This window comes from Chelonia mydas, chromosome 3 (genome assembly GCF_015237465.2).
Source record: "Chelonia mydas isolate rCheMyd1 chromosome 3, rCheMyd1.pri.v2, whole genome shotgun sequence".
NCBI lineage: Eukaryota > Metazoa > Chordata > Testudines > Cheloniidae > Chelonia > Chelonia mydas.
The window spans coordinates 177,515,437-177,528,411 of NC_057851.1; the positions used below are offsets into that span (position 1 = coordinate 177,515,437).

The window sequence follows — 12,975 nt, forward strand, 5'->3', positions numbered from 1 at the left end:
TCGCAGTTAACTCATGAGATTAACTCAAAAAAATTTATCGCAATTAATCGCACTGTTAAACAATAGAATCCCAATTGAAATTATTAAATATTTTGGATGTTTTTCTACATATTTTATTTATATATATATAAAATATTCTGTATTGTAATTCAGATCAAAGTGTATTTTATTCTTAATTACAAATATTTGCACTGTGAAAGATAAACAAAACAAATAGTATTTTTCAGTTCACCTCATACAAGTACTGTGGTGCAATCTGTGTTGTGAAAGTGAAACTTACAAATGTAGACTTTTTTTGTTACATAACTGCATTCAAAAACAAAACAATGTAAAACTTCAGAGCCTACAAGTCCACTCAGTCCTATTTCTTGTTCACCCAATCGCTAAGGAAAACAAGTTTGTTTACATTTACAGGAGATAATGCTGCCCTCTTCTTACCTGCAATGTCATCAGAAAGTGAGAACAGGCATTTGTACGGCACTTTTGTAGCCAGCATTGCAAGGTATTTATGTGCCAGATTGTGGGATTACAAATTGGCAATTTGTGCCAACTGACCTAATCTCATGAGAAAAGAGAAATCATGAGGGAAAACTCTTATTAAGCTCCCCTTGTAGGCTTAATGTCACATTTTGGAAGCCCAACCATCAAAGATATCACAGACCTCAATAAGAAGAACATGCACGCGTTGAAGAGAAACACATGACAAATATATCTCATGTCCAAATGTTAAAGAGAGCAACAACTGATTTCAGTTTAGGCAACACTGACATGGGAGAGCAAGGCCAGAACTGTTTTCAAAGCGTGAGATGGTAAATAAGCAGCAGACTGGGCAGGAAAGTGAATTTCATCTCTGAAAAAAATCTAAGGTTTTGGGGAAAAGATGTGTCCGCCAAAAAGGCCAAAAACTTCAAAAATTTTTGCAGGAAATTAATTTCTGTAATATATTTAATTACAGGACCACCAAAATGTCCCCACTAAGTGAATGTTTTGATGTTTCCAAAACAAAATATGTTCCCTGGGAACTTTGGCTTCATGGCAACACACCAGACAAGCTGCTGGGCATCCTGGAAGCAAGGGCTCCCATCTCCTGGGCATTCCACTAACCCGTGGCAGCCGACAAACACAGCTGTGGAGCAGCCAGGTCACCAGTTCCTCAGCAAATTTCCCACCAGGCTGCCGAGGAGCCAGAGCCCGACTTCAAGGTTTGGGAAGCTAACTTTACTAAGCCCATTACTTGTTCCACTGTGGATGATGGCTCAAAGGATAGGCAAAAGCCCTTCAATGCAATTCTGTTACTACTGCTGCTGCTTCTTCTCCTCACTCTCTTCAGGCACCAAGACCTGCTCTATGGGGAACAGAGGGTAACCTGCTTCCTGACCAAGAAGTCCTTTGTGACCCAGGCCATACGTTGCCTAGGATAAGGTGAGAATCCTCCAAAACATTCTAGGACAATTCTGCTCTCCTCTGCTTCCCTGGGCTCTCTCCCTTAGAATCATAGAATATCAGGGTTGGAAGGGACCTCAGGAGGTCATCTAGTCCAACCCCCTGCTCAAAGCAGGACCAATCCCCAACTAAATCATCCCAGCCAGGGCTTTGTCAAGCCTGACCGTAAAAATATCTAAGGAAGGAGATTCCACCACCTCCCTAGGTAACACATTCCAGTGTTTCACCACCCTCCAAGTGAAAAAGTTTTTCCTAACATCCAACCTAAACCTCCCCCACTGCAACTTGAGACCATTACTCCCCTTCTGCTGGGGAGCCTAGTAAAGCATGCCAACTGCCCCTTCAACATGAAGCTACAGGAGAGATGCAGAAGCTGAGCACTTTCTGACCCACACTTTGTCCTTTTTCTTTTTGGCCACTTTGCAGCAGCTGCGGCGGGGGAAGGGAAGAGAAGGGGAAGGCTGACTCAGGTCAAATTCCATGTCAAAAATCCCAAAGTATTTTTTCAGCAAAGAGAGTTAGGCTGAATATCTGGACCTGGAGGGATAAAAAGGTACAGTTGTGAAGCCATCTTAAAAAGTAAAAAGGGTCTGCTACAGACAGAGGGCTGCTTCCTGCTATTTGCTCTACTGGGAGGCAGCGAATTGTGGGTAGTGTCAAGAGAGAAATGTAGTCCTAACCTTGCCAAGTCCAGGTTCCTAACCCTGCCCAGTCCAGTCTCCACACTCAAGGGGAAAGGAAGAAACCCACTACTGGATATGCTAGAGAATGTGAGAAATCAGGGCCTTACTTGGGATATGCAGAGTTCAGTTTAGATTTGCCTTTGTTGCCGGGCTTTAACCAAGGACAGATTATTCATGGGAAAAGAAAGTCTACATTTACAACTGTTAATTCATTGGGTGTTTCATTTGTTATGTGCTTAAAAATTGGTATGTTAGTAAACCAGTAAGTACTTCCAGCTAGGACATATCCTGGCAAAAGGGTGGCTTAGCATGTCACTGGGGGTGATGGATGCTGAGACACTGCCCACTACTACTGCATCAAGTTTTTCTGTGGGATCCTCAAGCCAGGCTATTATGCATTTGAGAAACTGCCACTTGACATTGAGATTTTTTTTCCAGGTAGTACTCTCCTCCCATCTAAACAATGACCTATGTTAACAACTGTACTCTCCTTGCCTAACAGAACCCTCTTGAATATGACTGCCTAAAGAGCCATCCATGGGAGGGCCTTGCTAAATTAACAGAATTATCCTCTCTTTTTATAATATTCTGTCCAAATTAAGTTGATCAGATGGTAGGTTATAGGAGAGTTTAAGACACCCTCTATATAGAGCTTTAAGTTGTATTTACCACACAATTAATGGCTTTATATATTTAAAGACCACTAAGTTTGAACAGAAGTGCCACCTAAACATTACATATATCGAGCATATAAAGCACCACTACAAGTAGCTGTAATGGGAGACAGTTCAGCTTCCTGGTTTTTTGGGGCCTAATAGCTGTTTAATTCACAAGGTGGTCACTTTTTCCACAGGAATGCCCAAATTAAGACAATGTTAAGGGGAGTGGGGGGAATCAATGAAATACCTACTTGTGTCATTGAAAGGTACTTTTTCATTGATTATGCATAAAGAGTCATCCAATCGCATACCCAAATCTGCATGAAGGTTCTTTAACTGCTGCTGGCTGGGTAGAAAAACAGGGTAACATTACAAACCTTGTTTAAGGAAATCAACAACATTTCAGTTATACCTTAAGCTGTGGTCCCGTGTTTTAATACTGTCCACATTTTTCCAGAGTTTTTAAAAGAGCAAAAGAGCGAAATATGAGTAAGGAAACACAGGATAGGCACAGCAGGACTGACATTTAACGTGATCAGGATTTTAAAGTTCTTCATTTCCCCCTCCCAATACAATGAGAGATGCACAGAAAGCCAGAGGGCTGAATAATGCATTCCAAGAGTCAATTTATTGTCAAAGTAGCCTTTAAATTATTTCTAAACTGTATTACATACACTATATGAAAACTTAATTCAGTTCCAAAGTATGTCATGTTTAGAATCCTTTTACTTCTCCAAGTCAAACAACCTGCATTATTTCATCCCACATTGAGTGAGTAGTGGATAATTCAGGTAGCTACAAAATAGATTTATTTGTTGCATAATTGTTACAGAAGTGCCACAAGAATTTCAGAGTCCTATATTTAGTGCCCATAATCTAGTAGCCTCTACTGCAAAGCCAAGAGCTCTGTAAAAGTAATTATTCATATTTCTACTCAGTTCAGATGAGCTTTCACCTGTATTTTGTTCAACTGAAATGTAATAGCTGTTATGAATTTAACAAAGACAAGTCTATGAGACAAACATTGATCACTGCTAATACCATACAGTAAAAGATTCTACTGAGACATTGTACACACACGCCATCAATAACTTAACTTCTGTAAAAACTTATTTCCAGGTGTTACTTGTAACTATACGAGTTACAACATTTCAGACAAGTGTCTCTTTTAAGATAACAATATCCCTCTAAAATAACAATTCCACAATTTTTCACAACTACCTAGCATTTTTGCTGAAAAAGGAACACTGAACTAAAGAGCTCTGCGTAACAGGATTTTAACAACATGTGCAAGAGCTGCTGTCTTGTCAGATATCAAGAAGAATGGATAGAGAGATCTCTAGGAGAACACAGTAGCTGATCAACATGTAGAGATGAGATCAATTTATTTCCTCTTCCTAGATAAAATCAAAGTGGCCTTGATAGCCGTGTACTTCTGTTACTTGTGACATGAAAGTAACAGAGCACTAAGTAACTCTCAGTTTTACCAGAATGAGTATATAACAGCTGTGTAAGATTGCTGTAGGAATGCAGAGCAATCACTTCTCTGGTTGGTTTACTTTAAGAAAAATTAAACAAAATTTATTTTTAACATATGATAAGAACTTACCATTCTTCCGCTCGAAATCTACACTCCTTAGCTTCTCTTTCTAGTGTCTGAGATTTGATCTTTATGTAAAAAGAACAGAACCCCATAATGTAAGTACTAATACATGCAAAATGTTTTATTTCCAAAACTTTTTAGGCATTTTAGTAAGTATGATTGTAAAACTTACTTCTAATTTGGTTTTATCATTCTGCAGTTTTTCTATGGTATCAATGTATTTCCGGGTTAAACCATCCACCACTGCTTGATGCTGGGCAGCATCTGTTTCCAAAATCTCAAGTCTATTTTTCAGCTCAGCTTCCAAACGTTTGTGCTGCTCATCTGCTTCAAAGAACTACAAATGAGAAAAGGAATTTTCTTATCTGAAATAGTCCTTTTAATCCAATACTGTAAATTATGTCAATTCATATGGACACCATAGACTCTTACTAGTGAAGGCAGATTTTTACAAGCTGTAGGTTCTTATGCCGCTTTACTCTGTACTTACTTATGTGGCCCTCATCAACATAGCATCAGACTGCCTCATGAGGACTATAAATCTTGGAACACCAAAGGACCATTGTCCACTGTATTGTAATACACTATTCAGAATGTAGCAGCTTTAAATAATAATCTTGGGGGAATTCTGCACCAAAAAATTAAAAGTTCTGCACACAATATTTTAAAATTCTGCAAATCTTATTTGTCAAAATAACACTACTTAATCACACCAGTTTCAATTATTTAGGTAATTTATTTCAAAATACCTGTCAGCAAGTATGTCTGTGATAATATAAATAGACAAAAATTCCCCCAGGAATAGAAAGTTAAAGGAACCCTTATTGACAACGCAATTCCTCTTTTTATGTCCCCCCCAGAAAGAACCCAGCCAGGGAGACAGATACCCACAAGCCCTCCCCCGCAGATCCCAGTTGTGGCCCTCCACAGCCCACACACCAGCCTCCCTACCCCCCCAGAGCCCAGACACCCACTCTCCCCCCCCCCGCCCCCAAGCCCAGGGATCCAGAGATGGAAATAGCCTAATGCTCAGTCCCAGGCTTGTGGAGGGTTTCCTGCAGTGCGCACCTTGGTCTTCTTCCCTCAGGGCATGTGAGGAACTGCAGCTGCTAGGAACCCTCTACTCTTCCCCACCCATCCCCCACAGTGTCTTATGTGAGCTGGGCTCTGCCAGGTCCAGTGGCCCCTAGTGGTGGCCAGCAGCACTGCAGCCCACTTCTGGGTGGGGCGGAATCTTTGCAAAACACATTTCTGTAAAATTCTGCATTGTGCAGTAGTGCAGAATTACCCCAGGAGTAAAATAATCTGACACAGAATTAAGTTATTCTGCCATTTTGCAATCGAAAGTGAATTTAAACACATGCACAGCAGTGCCAGTTAGTGTGGTCTGACGCTTCAAAGGATCATTAAAAAACGTCAATTTAATCCACTATTCTCACAGGCCACTTTTGAGATCTGAGCTACCACACAAAGTGGTTTTTAGATGCTTTACTACTCATTTTCTCCATTACAGTTCACATATAACCAGCTTTCTAACCTCAGAAGAGAAATTCCTTGAGAATTACTCACTTGTATATGTAATCGTTCGTTCTCCTCTATCTTCTTTTGAAGATCTTCATCAAAGACACTCTTCTGCTCTTGACTCAATTGAGATGAAGATTCTCCACTTTTCTGACAAAAATTAAGAAATTTCCATGTATTGCATGCAGTTTTACAGGGCACCCATTCCCAACATGTAAGCATACTTTACACAGCTTAGAATTGGGTCTATTCACATTTCCACAGTAATAGAAGCACACAGACTATGATTAACATCTCTAAAATTCAGTTATTCCAAATATTTCTTACTAACTACATATATCACTTGTATTAAAACACAAGTTCAAAGATAGCACCAGATCTCTAAACTTGGACAATGACAACTGCATGCACAAATTGCATTAAATATATTATTTGTACAGGTAAGGAGACACCAAATGAGTTGGTCATTACTCAAAAAATTCAGTCACAGCGTTTGTAAAACCGTATAGGCCTAATCTGGTGAAATGGCATACTCAGACAAAGTTTCAAGTAATAGTTTCTTAACACTAAATGATTGCTTCTTGGAACAACTAGAGCACACAAGGTGAGGCTACTCTTGACACAGAAGCTAATCCAAATAGCGACAGTATCTCAGCTACTGAGTAACAGTGACTACCACACAATTAAGTGCTATATCCTGGGGCAGACAGGTTACCAAAAAGTGACAGTGACACTTAACTTTAGAAAGGAAGATTTCAATAAAATGTAGTTAGTCAAAATGGCTTTAAAAAGTAAGGGAAGTAAAAACCTTAAGAAGTGGTATGGATGCTACTTAACTAAACAATAATGGAGTGTCATAATACATTCCTGTTGTTGAACAAAAAGGGAACCTGGAAGGCAACGTAAATGGTAAGGTCTGAGAAGGTAGTAGAACCAAACTGCAATCCTTCAAAATTTGGAAGTCTGAACTGATGGAAGCCATAAATCACACCTGGCAATAAGTAAAAGGGAAATTAGAAGGGCCAAAATGCATTTTGAGGGGCAAACAACAAGAGATATAAAAATAGATTATTTAAGTGTATCAGAAGCACAGAGCTTGTGAAAGAATTGGTGTGTCTGTTGAATCACCAGAGCTAAATGGAGCAATTATGGACGAAAAGGACACTGATGAGAAGCTAAGTGATTTCTCTGTCTCAGTTTTCACCACTGAGAAGACACCTACCCCAGACCTGCTCTTTTCTGATTATGAAGATCAGCTACTCTCAGAAATTCAGGTTTCAGAAGAGTTACTGCAGCAAACTAATAATTTGAAAAGCGATAAGCCAATAGGCATAGATTGTATATATCCGAAAGATAAGAAGGCACTTAACGATGAAATGGCTAAGCTGCTATTAAAAAACAGCCACTGTTCCAGAAGACTGGAGGATAAGAAAGGTTTTTAAAAAGCTGTTGGAGTGATCTGAGGAACTAGAGGCCAGTAAAGCCTTACATCTGTACCTGGCCAACTGGTTGAAATGATAATTAGAAGCAGAAAAGAACATCTGGAAGATTATGGTATGATAGGTCTAAGCAATATGGTTTTAGCAAAGGAAAATCATGTCTCACTAAACTTTTAGAATTTATTGAAGGTGTCCATAAAGTAACAGCTGAAGGAAAACTAGCTGATGTAGTTCATTTAGACTTTAAAAGGCCTTTGACGAGGTTCCGTACAAGACAGGGTGGATAAAAGCCAATGGTTTTTAAAACTGACAGCATAAGGTAAAGCCTAAATTTATTATAATCTATTAAGATTATGTAAATTAAATACAAAAAATAATACTAAGCGATGTTTGCTGTAAAACTTTACAGGAAGACAAACACTGAACTGGTGGGCTAAGCACCTGGAAACAAAGTTTGTTGATGTGCTAAACCAACTTTTGAAAGCAACAGCCTCTTCTGCAAGTGCAGAAATAATATTTTCTTCATTTGAGTTTATTTAACGAGTTCAGCTCAAATGACCAGTTCAGTCAGCGTTAAAAAAATCAACTGGGAGTTGAAAAAGCAGAAAAGCTTGTTTTCCTCTTTCAATCTATGAATAAAACTACTTGTGAGAGGGTGAGCTCTACGATCTGTAAAAATCTTGAAGGACATGTTGACCAGAAACAATCACTTCAATTCATTAACTCCAGATATTTCCTTTGTTTAACAAGGTTAATTTTAATTTTTGTTTTCAGCACTCTTAAGTAGTTCTATTCAATACAAAAATTAAAATGCTGGTTTTGTGCATTTGTAATTGAATCTGAATTTCCATCCAAACAGGCTTTGACACAAGTCCTGAGTCAAACAAGAATCTAGTAAATAAGAAATGCATCATTCACCATTTTAAAAAATGTAACTGTTAACACTCTGAATAAATGTAAGTTAAGCTATATAATTGCTTAAATAAATGTGCATAATATAGTGTATCCTGGTTAGTAAAAAGCAGCACCAAATTTAGTGAAAAGGCTATATTCAGGTGCAAATCAACATGTTTTAATAATTACCAACTAATGAGAATTAACTTTTGTTTAGAAAATAAACTAAAAAGTACAAATACAAAACAGATGACTTCAGTCAATCCATTCTGGCAGAAGAGGCTACCAAAGAACCTAAATAGTCATGGGGTGAGAGTCAAAGTACTGTCTTCAATCAAAAACTGACTAGGAAACAGAAAGATACAAATAAGAATAAAAGGTCAGTTATCATGCAAAAAGTTCAGAGTGGGGTGACTTAAGGTTCTGTACTAAGTTCTATGTTGTTTAATATACTTATTAAAGATGTGGAAAGGGAATAAGTAAGTGAAATTTAATGCTGACAAATGTACAGTGCACACTGGAGGGGAAAAAATTAAATATTCATACACCTTACAGAATTCTAAGTAAACTGTATCAACTCAAGATATCAACTTGAATATTCTTGATACTCATACAGAATTATCAATTAATGATAAAAATTTTGGAAAGGATATTTATCTCACGCTTCAGGGATTAAGTAAATCTACTAAAAATCAGTCGGAGATTTAACCTGCGGAGGGGGCAGATTCCTACACATTTATCTATTTCAGGATTCTTACTTTCCTCTGAATTATCTGGTATTGGCCACTGTCAAAGACAGGATACTGGACCAGATAGACTGGAGTATAAATTCCTATATTCCTACTCATCAAATCATGGGAAACCACGGTCCACACAGTTTACAGATTTGCATAGAATCACAGTGTTAGAAGGGACGAGAGAGAGAGAGAGACAAGTTGATAAACATTAGGTTTGTATTGTATACGCACTAAATGCAGGGCATTCTCTACTGCTTGTTTTACAACGTATGTTCATTTATTTTAAATTAAATGTCTTTATTATTAGATACTATCAAGTTGTGCAGCAACACTCTACCAATTTGTTACCGCTATAAAGTTCCCATACAGTACATGGTGCAAAAATATACATGGGTATAGAAAGGTAGAAAAGAAGTAGTGAAGGACATTGTTTTATGTTTCTTACTAAGATGCTGCTAAAAACAAGACCAGAGATGGAAAGCCAGGACATTTTTCTTTAAGTAAATTGTTTTAATTTGAAGCTACCTTGTTTTTCTTGCCCTTGACTTCACTTAAGGCAAGTTCATCCTGAAGCAGTTCCACCCTCTTTGCAAGCTGTTGATTTCGAAATGTCAAACTGTCCATTTCTTGTTGCAGTTTTCTCAACGATTGGTCCTTCATCTTCAGTTGTTCCTGAATTAGCATAAAAGTTTCAACAATCCGCTATTTCAGCACAAGCTTTATAAAAGTGTGACTAATATTCCAAAAAAAAAAAAAAAAAAAAAAAAAACACCCACAAAGGAATAACAGTAATTATACAAAATCTAAAAATTCAACACAAATTGCTTTGTTCATTTGTATACAACCTAAAGGCACATATGGATTGTTTTTAGCAAAAGAGTTTAGCTTCTTTAAGTCTACTCAAAGCTTGCTGCAAGTGGGTACTTCTTCCTTTTACAGAGTCAGATGGACATTTCCTGGTGACTGTACTGTAAATGCCCACCACACAGCATCAGAAGCAGAATAGTTGCAGATGGGAAATTCTTACTAAATCAATCCTTTGTCACAATTAGTGACATCCACTTAACCACAAAGCAGATCTGCAAAACTTCACCATCTGATCATACAGTTTGACAAGACTGAGTGAAATTAAATAGAAGACTTTTTAACTTGTACCTTCAGAGAAGCAGAATTTGCTTGCTCATCCACAACACCTTTTTTCAGCACCTGATTCTGAGCTCGAAGCTGAAAACAAGAGGTGCAAATTATTAATCCAGCCAGGAATAACAAGCGTACAAAGTGTTCATTAACAACCTGCAAGAGTACTTATCTTTGTTTAGGAAAATAGTAAATATGTGCATTTTTAAGCAGGCCATATTAGTTCTGTTACAGATATACTGTTGTAATATTGAAAAAAAGTAAAAAACCAGCATAACACAATTCTATTGTTTTACATTTTGGAAAACAAGTCAGTCATTTTACCTTCTATGAACTTCACTCTCAACCAAACTGTTCTTAAACAAGAAATATACATCTTAGTAACAGGACAATTTTAAAGCGTGGTTATGGTCTGAAGAGCAACTATACAAAAATGGCACCTTTTTACTAAAGAAACCTACTCCCTATATATATTTCTGCTTCTTTTCAGGACAAAAATAAGTTTTGTTTTGCCCTCTCTTTTTTTTTTTTTTAAACAACTTTATTTTTGTTCACACCACAGAACCAACACAGCTAACAGAGTCAGCAGGATTCTATGCCACCTCATGTTTCCACAGAATTGTTAACTACATTCTGATTACAAAACCTGTGACACTGGTAATGAAGCATAAGCCAGAGAGAACACAGCTTGACTTAACATCTCAGGATGAGTTTGCAGACTGCCAAAAAACTCCCATCTTTTTACTATGACCGTGGCTAGTTTGAGCTGGAAATCACTGAGACAAAGATGGAACTCCACAATGACATTTTTCTATTCACTTTTCAGAGTATCACCTCTCAAGCATTAATAATAAAGGCATTGATCGTTCCATCTTTCCATTCCTTGATAACGGCTCTGATTCAGGTTTGTTCACCAGTAGTTTGTATTAATTTGACGTGGCTGAGTCCAACAGCTGCAGACATGAATTAAAATGGTCTGCACTGCACTTGAGAAAGTCACTGGCTGAAGCACAAAAGGGGTGAATTCACATAAAGCAATACTGATGTCTACACTTTTGTCTGACAGCCGAACATTTCAAAAGATCAAGAGACAACAATTAATACTGTGGGCCTATTATGCTCCCTTTGAATTGCTTAGGGGGCCAAAAGAGAGAGGAAGCCACCTGCAAGTTGCCTACCGGGAACTTCCCAAGCACAGGGAGTCCCAGCAGGTGTAGGGCCAATATAACAGGTTCCTATGCCTCCCTCTTCACAGCTACTGGCACAGGGAGCATGTCTACTATCCTTAACTGAAGTATGATCCACGAGCTGACAGAAGTTGACAGCTGACAGAAGTTGTGCTTTAGTCAAATATAAGTTATAGCAGAGGTGGGCAAACTACAGCCCGCGGGACCCTCCTGTGCCTAAGAGGCTAGCCTCCCCTGCTGTTCCCCCTCCCTCACAGCCTCAGCTCACTGCGCCGCCGGCACAATGCTCTGCGCGGCAGGGCTGCAAGCTCTTGCCGGGCAGCGCAGCTGCAGAGCCACGGCCTGACCCGGTGCTCTGTGCTGCGCAGTGGTGTGGCTGGCTCCAACTGGGCGGCACAGCTGCCTGTCCTGGTGCTCCAGGCGGCGCAGCTGTAGCTCCATCAGCCACTGGTGCTCCAGGCAGCAAGGTAAGGGGGCAGGGGGGTTGAATGGGGGCAGGAGTCCTGGGGGGCAGTCAGGGGCAGAGGGCCGGGGCCGGTCAGGGAGCAGGCAGGGGTGGATGGGGCAGGAATCCTGGGGGGGGGGGGGCGTCAGGGGGTGAGAAGTGGGGGGAGGGGTCAGATATGGGGCAGGGGTCAGGCCACGCCCAGCTGTTTGGGGAGGCACAGCCTCCACTAACTGGCCCTCCATACAATTTCAGAAACCCGATGTGGCCTTCAGGCCAAAAAGTTTGCCTACCCCTGTGCTAAGTCAATAGGACAGTGCTCTCCCATCGACTTCTGTAATCCACCTCAATGTGAGGCAGAAGCAATGCCAATGGGAGAGCAGTGTAGACACTGCTGTAAGTCGATGTAGGTTACGTCGACTTCAGTTATGTAACTGAAACAGCGTAACTTACATTGACTTAGTGCCATAGTGAAAACAAGCCCTCAATCACTCCTCTTGAAGGTGTTCCACTTTTTATAAATAAGGCCTTGTCTAGACTGCAGAGTTTTATCGACAAAAGTCAGCTTTCATCAACAAAACAGTAGAGGTGTACAAACTACAAAGCTCCTTCCACCTACAAAAACCTCTCCTGCTTTGCTCACAAAATAAAACCATCTTGACAAGAGGCATAAAGCTTTTTGCAGCAAAGTTGTATTGACGAAGTAACAGTGTAGACACTGCGCTTGGTTAGGTCACTGTAAATGGTCTCTAGGAGGTGTCTCACAATGCCCATCCTGACCGCTCTGGTCAGTGGTTTGAACTCCACTACCCTGCACCCAGGTACATAGACATCCAACCCTCCCCCCTAAAAGGCCTAGGAATTTTTGAAATTCCACTTCCTGTTCGCTTGGTGTGGACAGCTCACATCACAGCTTCCCAGCTGATCACAGCAGGTCCATGCAGCAAACCCTCTCCTGCTTGGAACACACCTGAGCTGTTGGATCTGCTGACACCGTGGGAAGAGGAGGCTGTGCAGTTTCAGCTCCGCTCCAGCCGTAGGAACACTTCAATATCTATAGTCAGATTTCTCATGGCATGTTGGGCAAGGGCTATGAACACGACACACACCAGTGCCGTGCGAAGATAAAGCTGCTGAGGCAGGTGTACCAGAAGGCAAGGGAGTCAAACCGTCACTCTGGTAATGGGCCAAAGACCTGCCACTTCTATAAGTAGCTGGATGCCACCT

At 40.0% G+C, this 12,975-nt stretch overlaps 1 protein-coding gene across 6 annotated transcripts in view; it reads right to left on the reverse strand.

Annotated features, from left to right (window-relative positions):
- The window catches only part of PPP1R21 (protein phosphatase 1 regulatory subunit 21), a 57,906-nt gene that overhangs the window by 35,142 nt on the left and 9,789 nt on the right, over positions 1 to 12,975 (reverse strand). For 5 of the 6 annotated variants that reach the window (XR_005224907.2, XM_027827239.3, XM_043543850.1 and 2 more), the window contains 6 exons: positions 10,135 to 10,203; positions 9,505 to 9,651; positions 5,958 to 6,059; positions 4,561 to 4,725; positions 4,395 to 4,453; positions 3,037 to 3,131 (listed from right to left, as the gene is read on the reverse strand). Coding sequence is in view for 5 of the 6 variants with exons in the window: in XM_027827239.3 (XP_027683040.1) it covers positions 3,037 to 3,131; positions 4,395 to 4,453; positions 4,561 to 4,725; positions 5,958 to 6,059; positions 9,505 to 9,651; positions 10,135 to 10,203 (637 nt within the window). In the remaining variant the exon portion in view is untranslated. Of the gene's footprint in view, positions 1 to 3,036; positions 3,132 to 4,394; positions 4,454 to 4,560; positions 4,726 to 5,957; positions 6,060 to 9,504; positions 9,652 to 10,134; positions 10,204 to 12,718; positions 12,743 to 12,975 lie in introns of those variants that run through there. The other variant, XM_037895930.2, reaches the window with a different exon arrangement.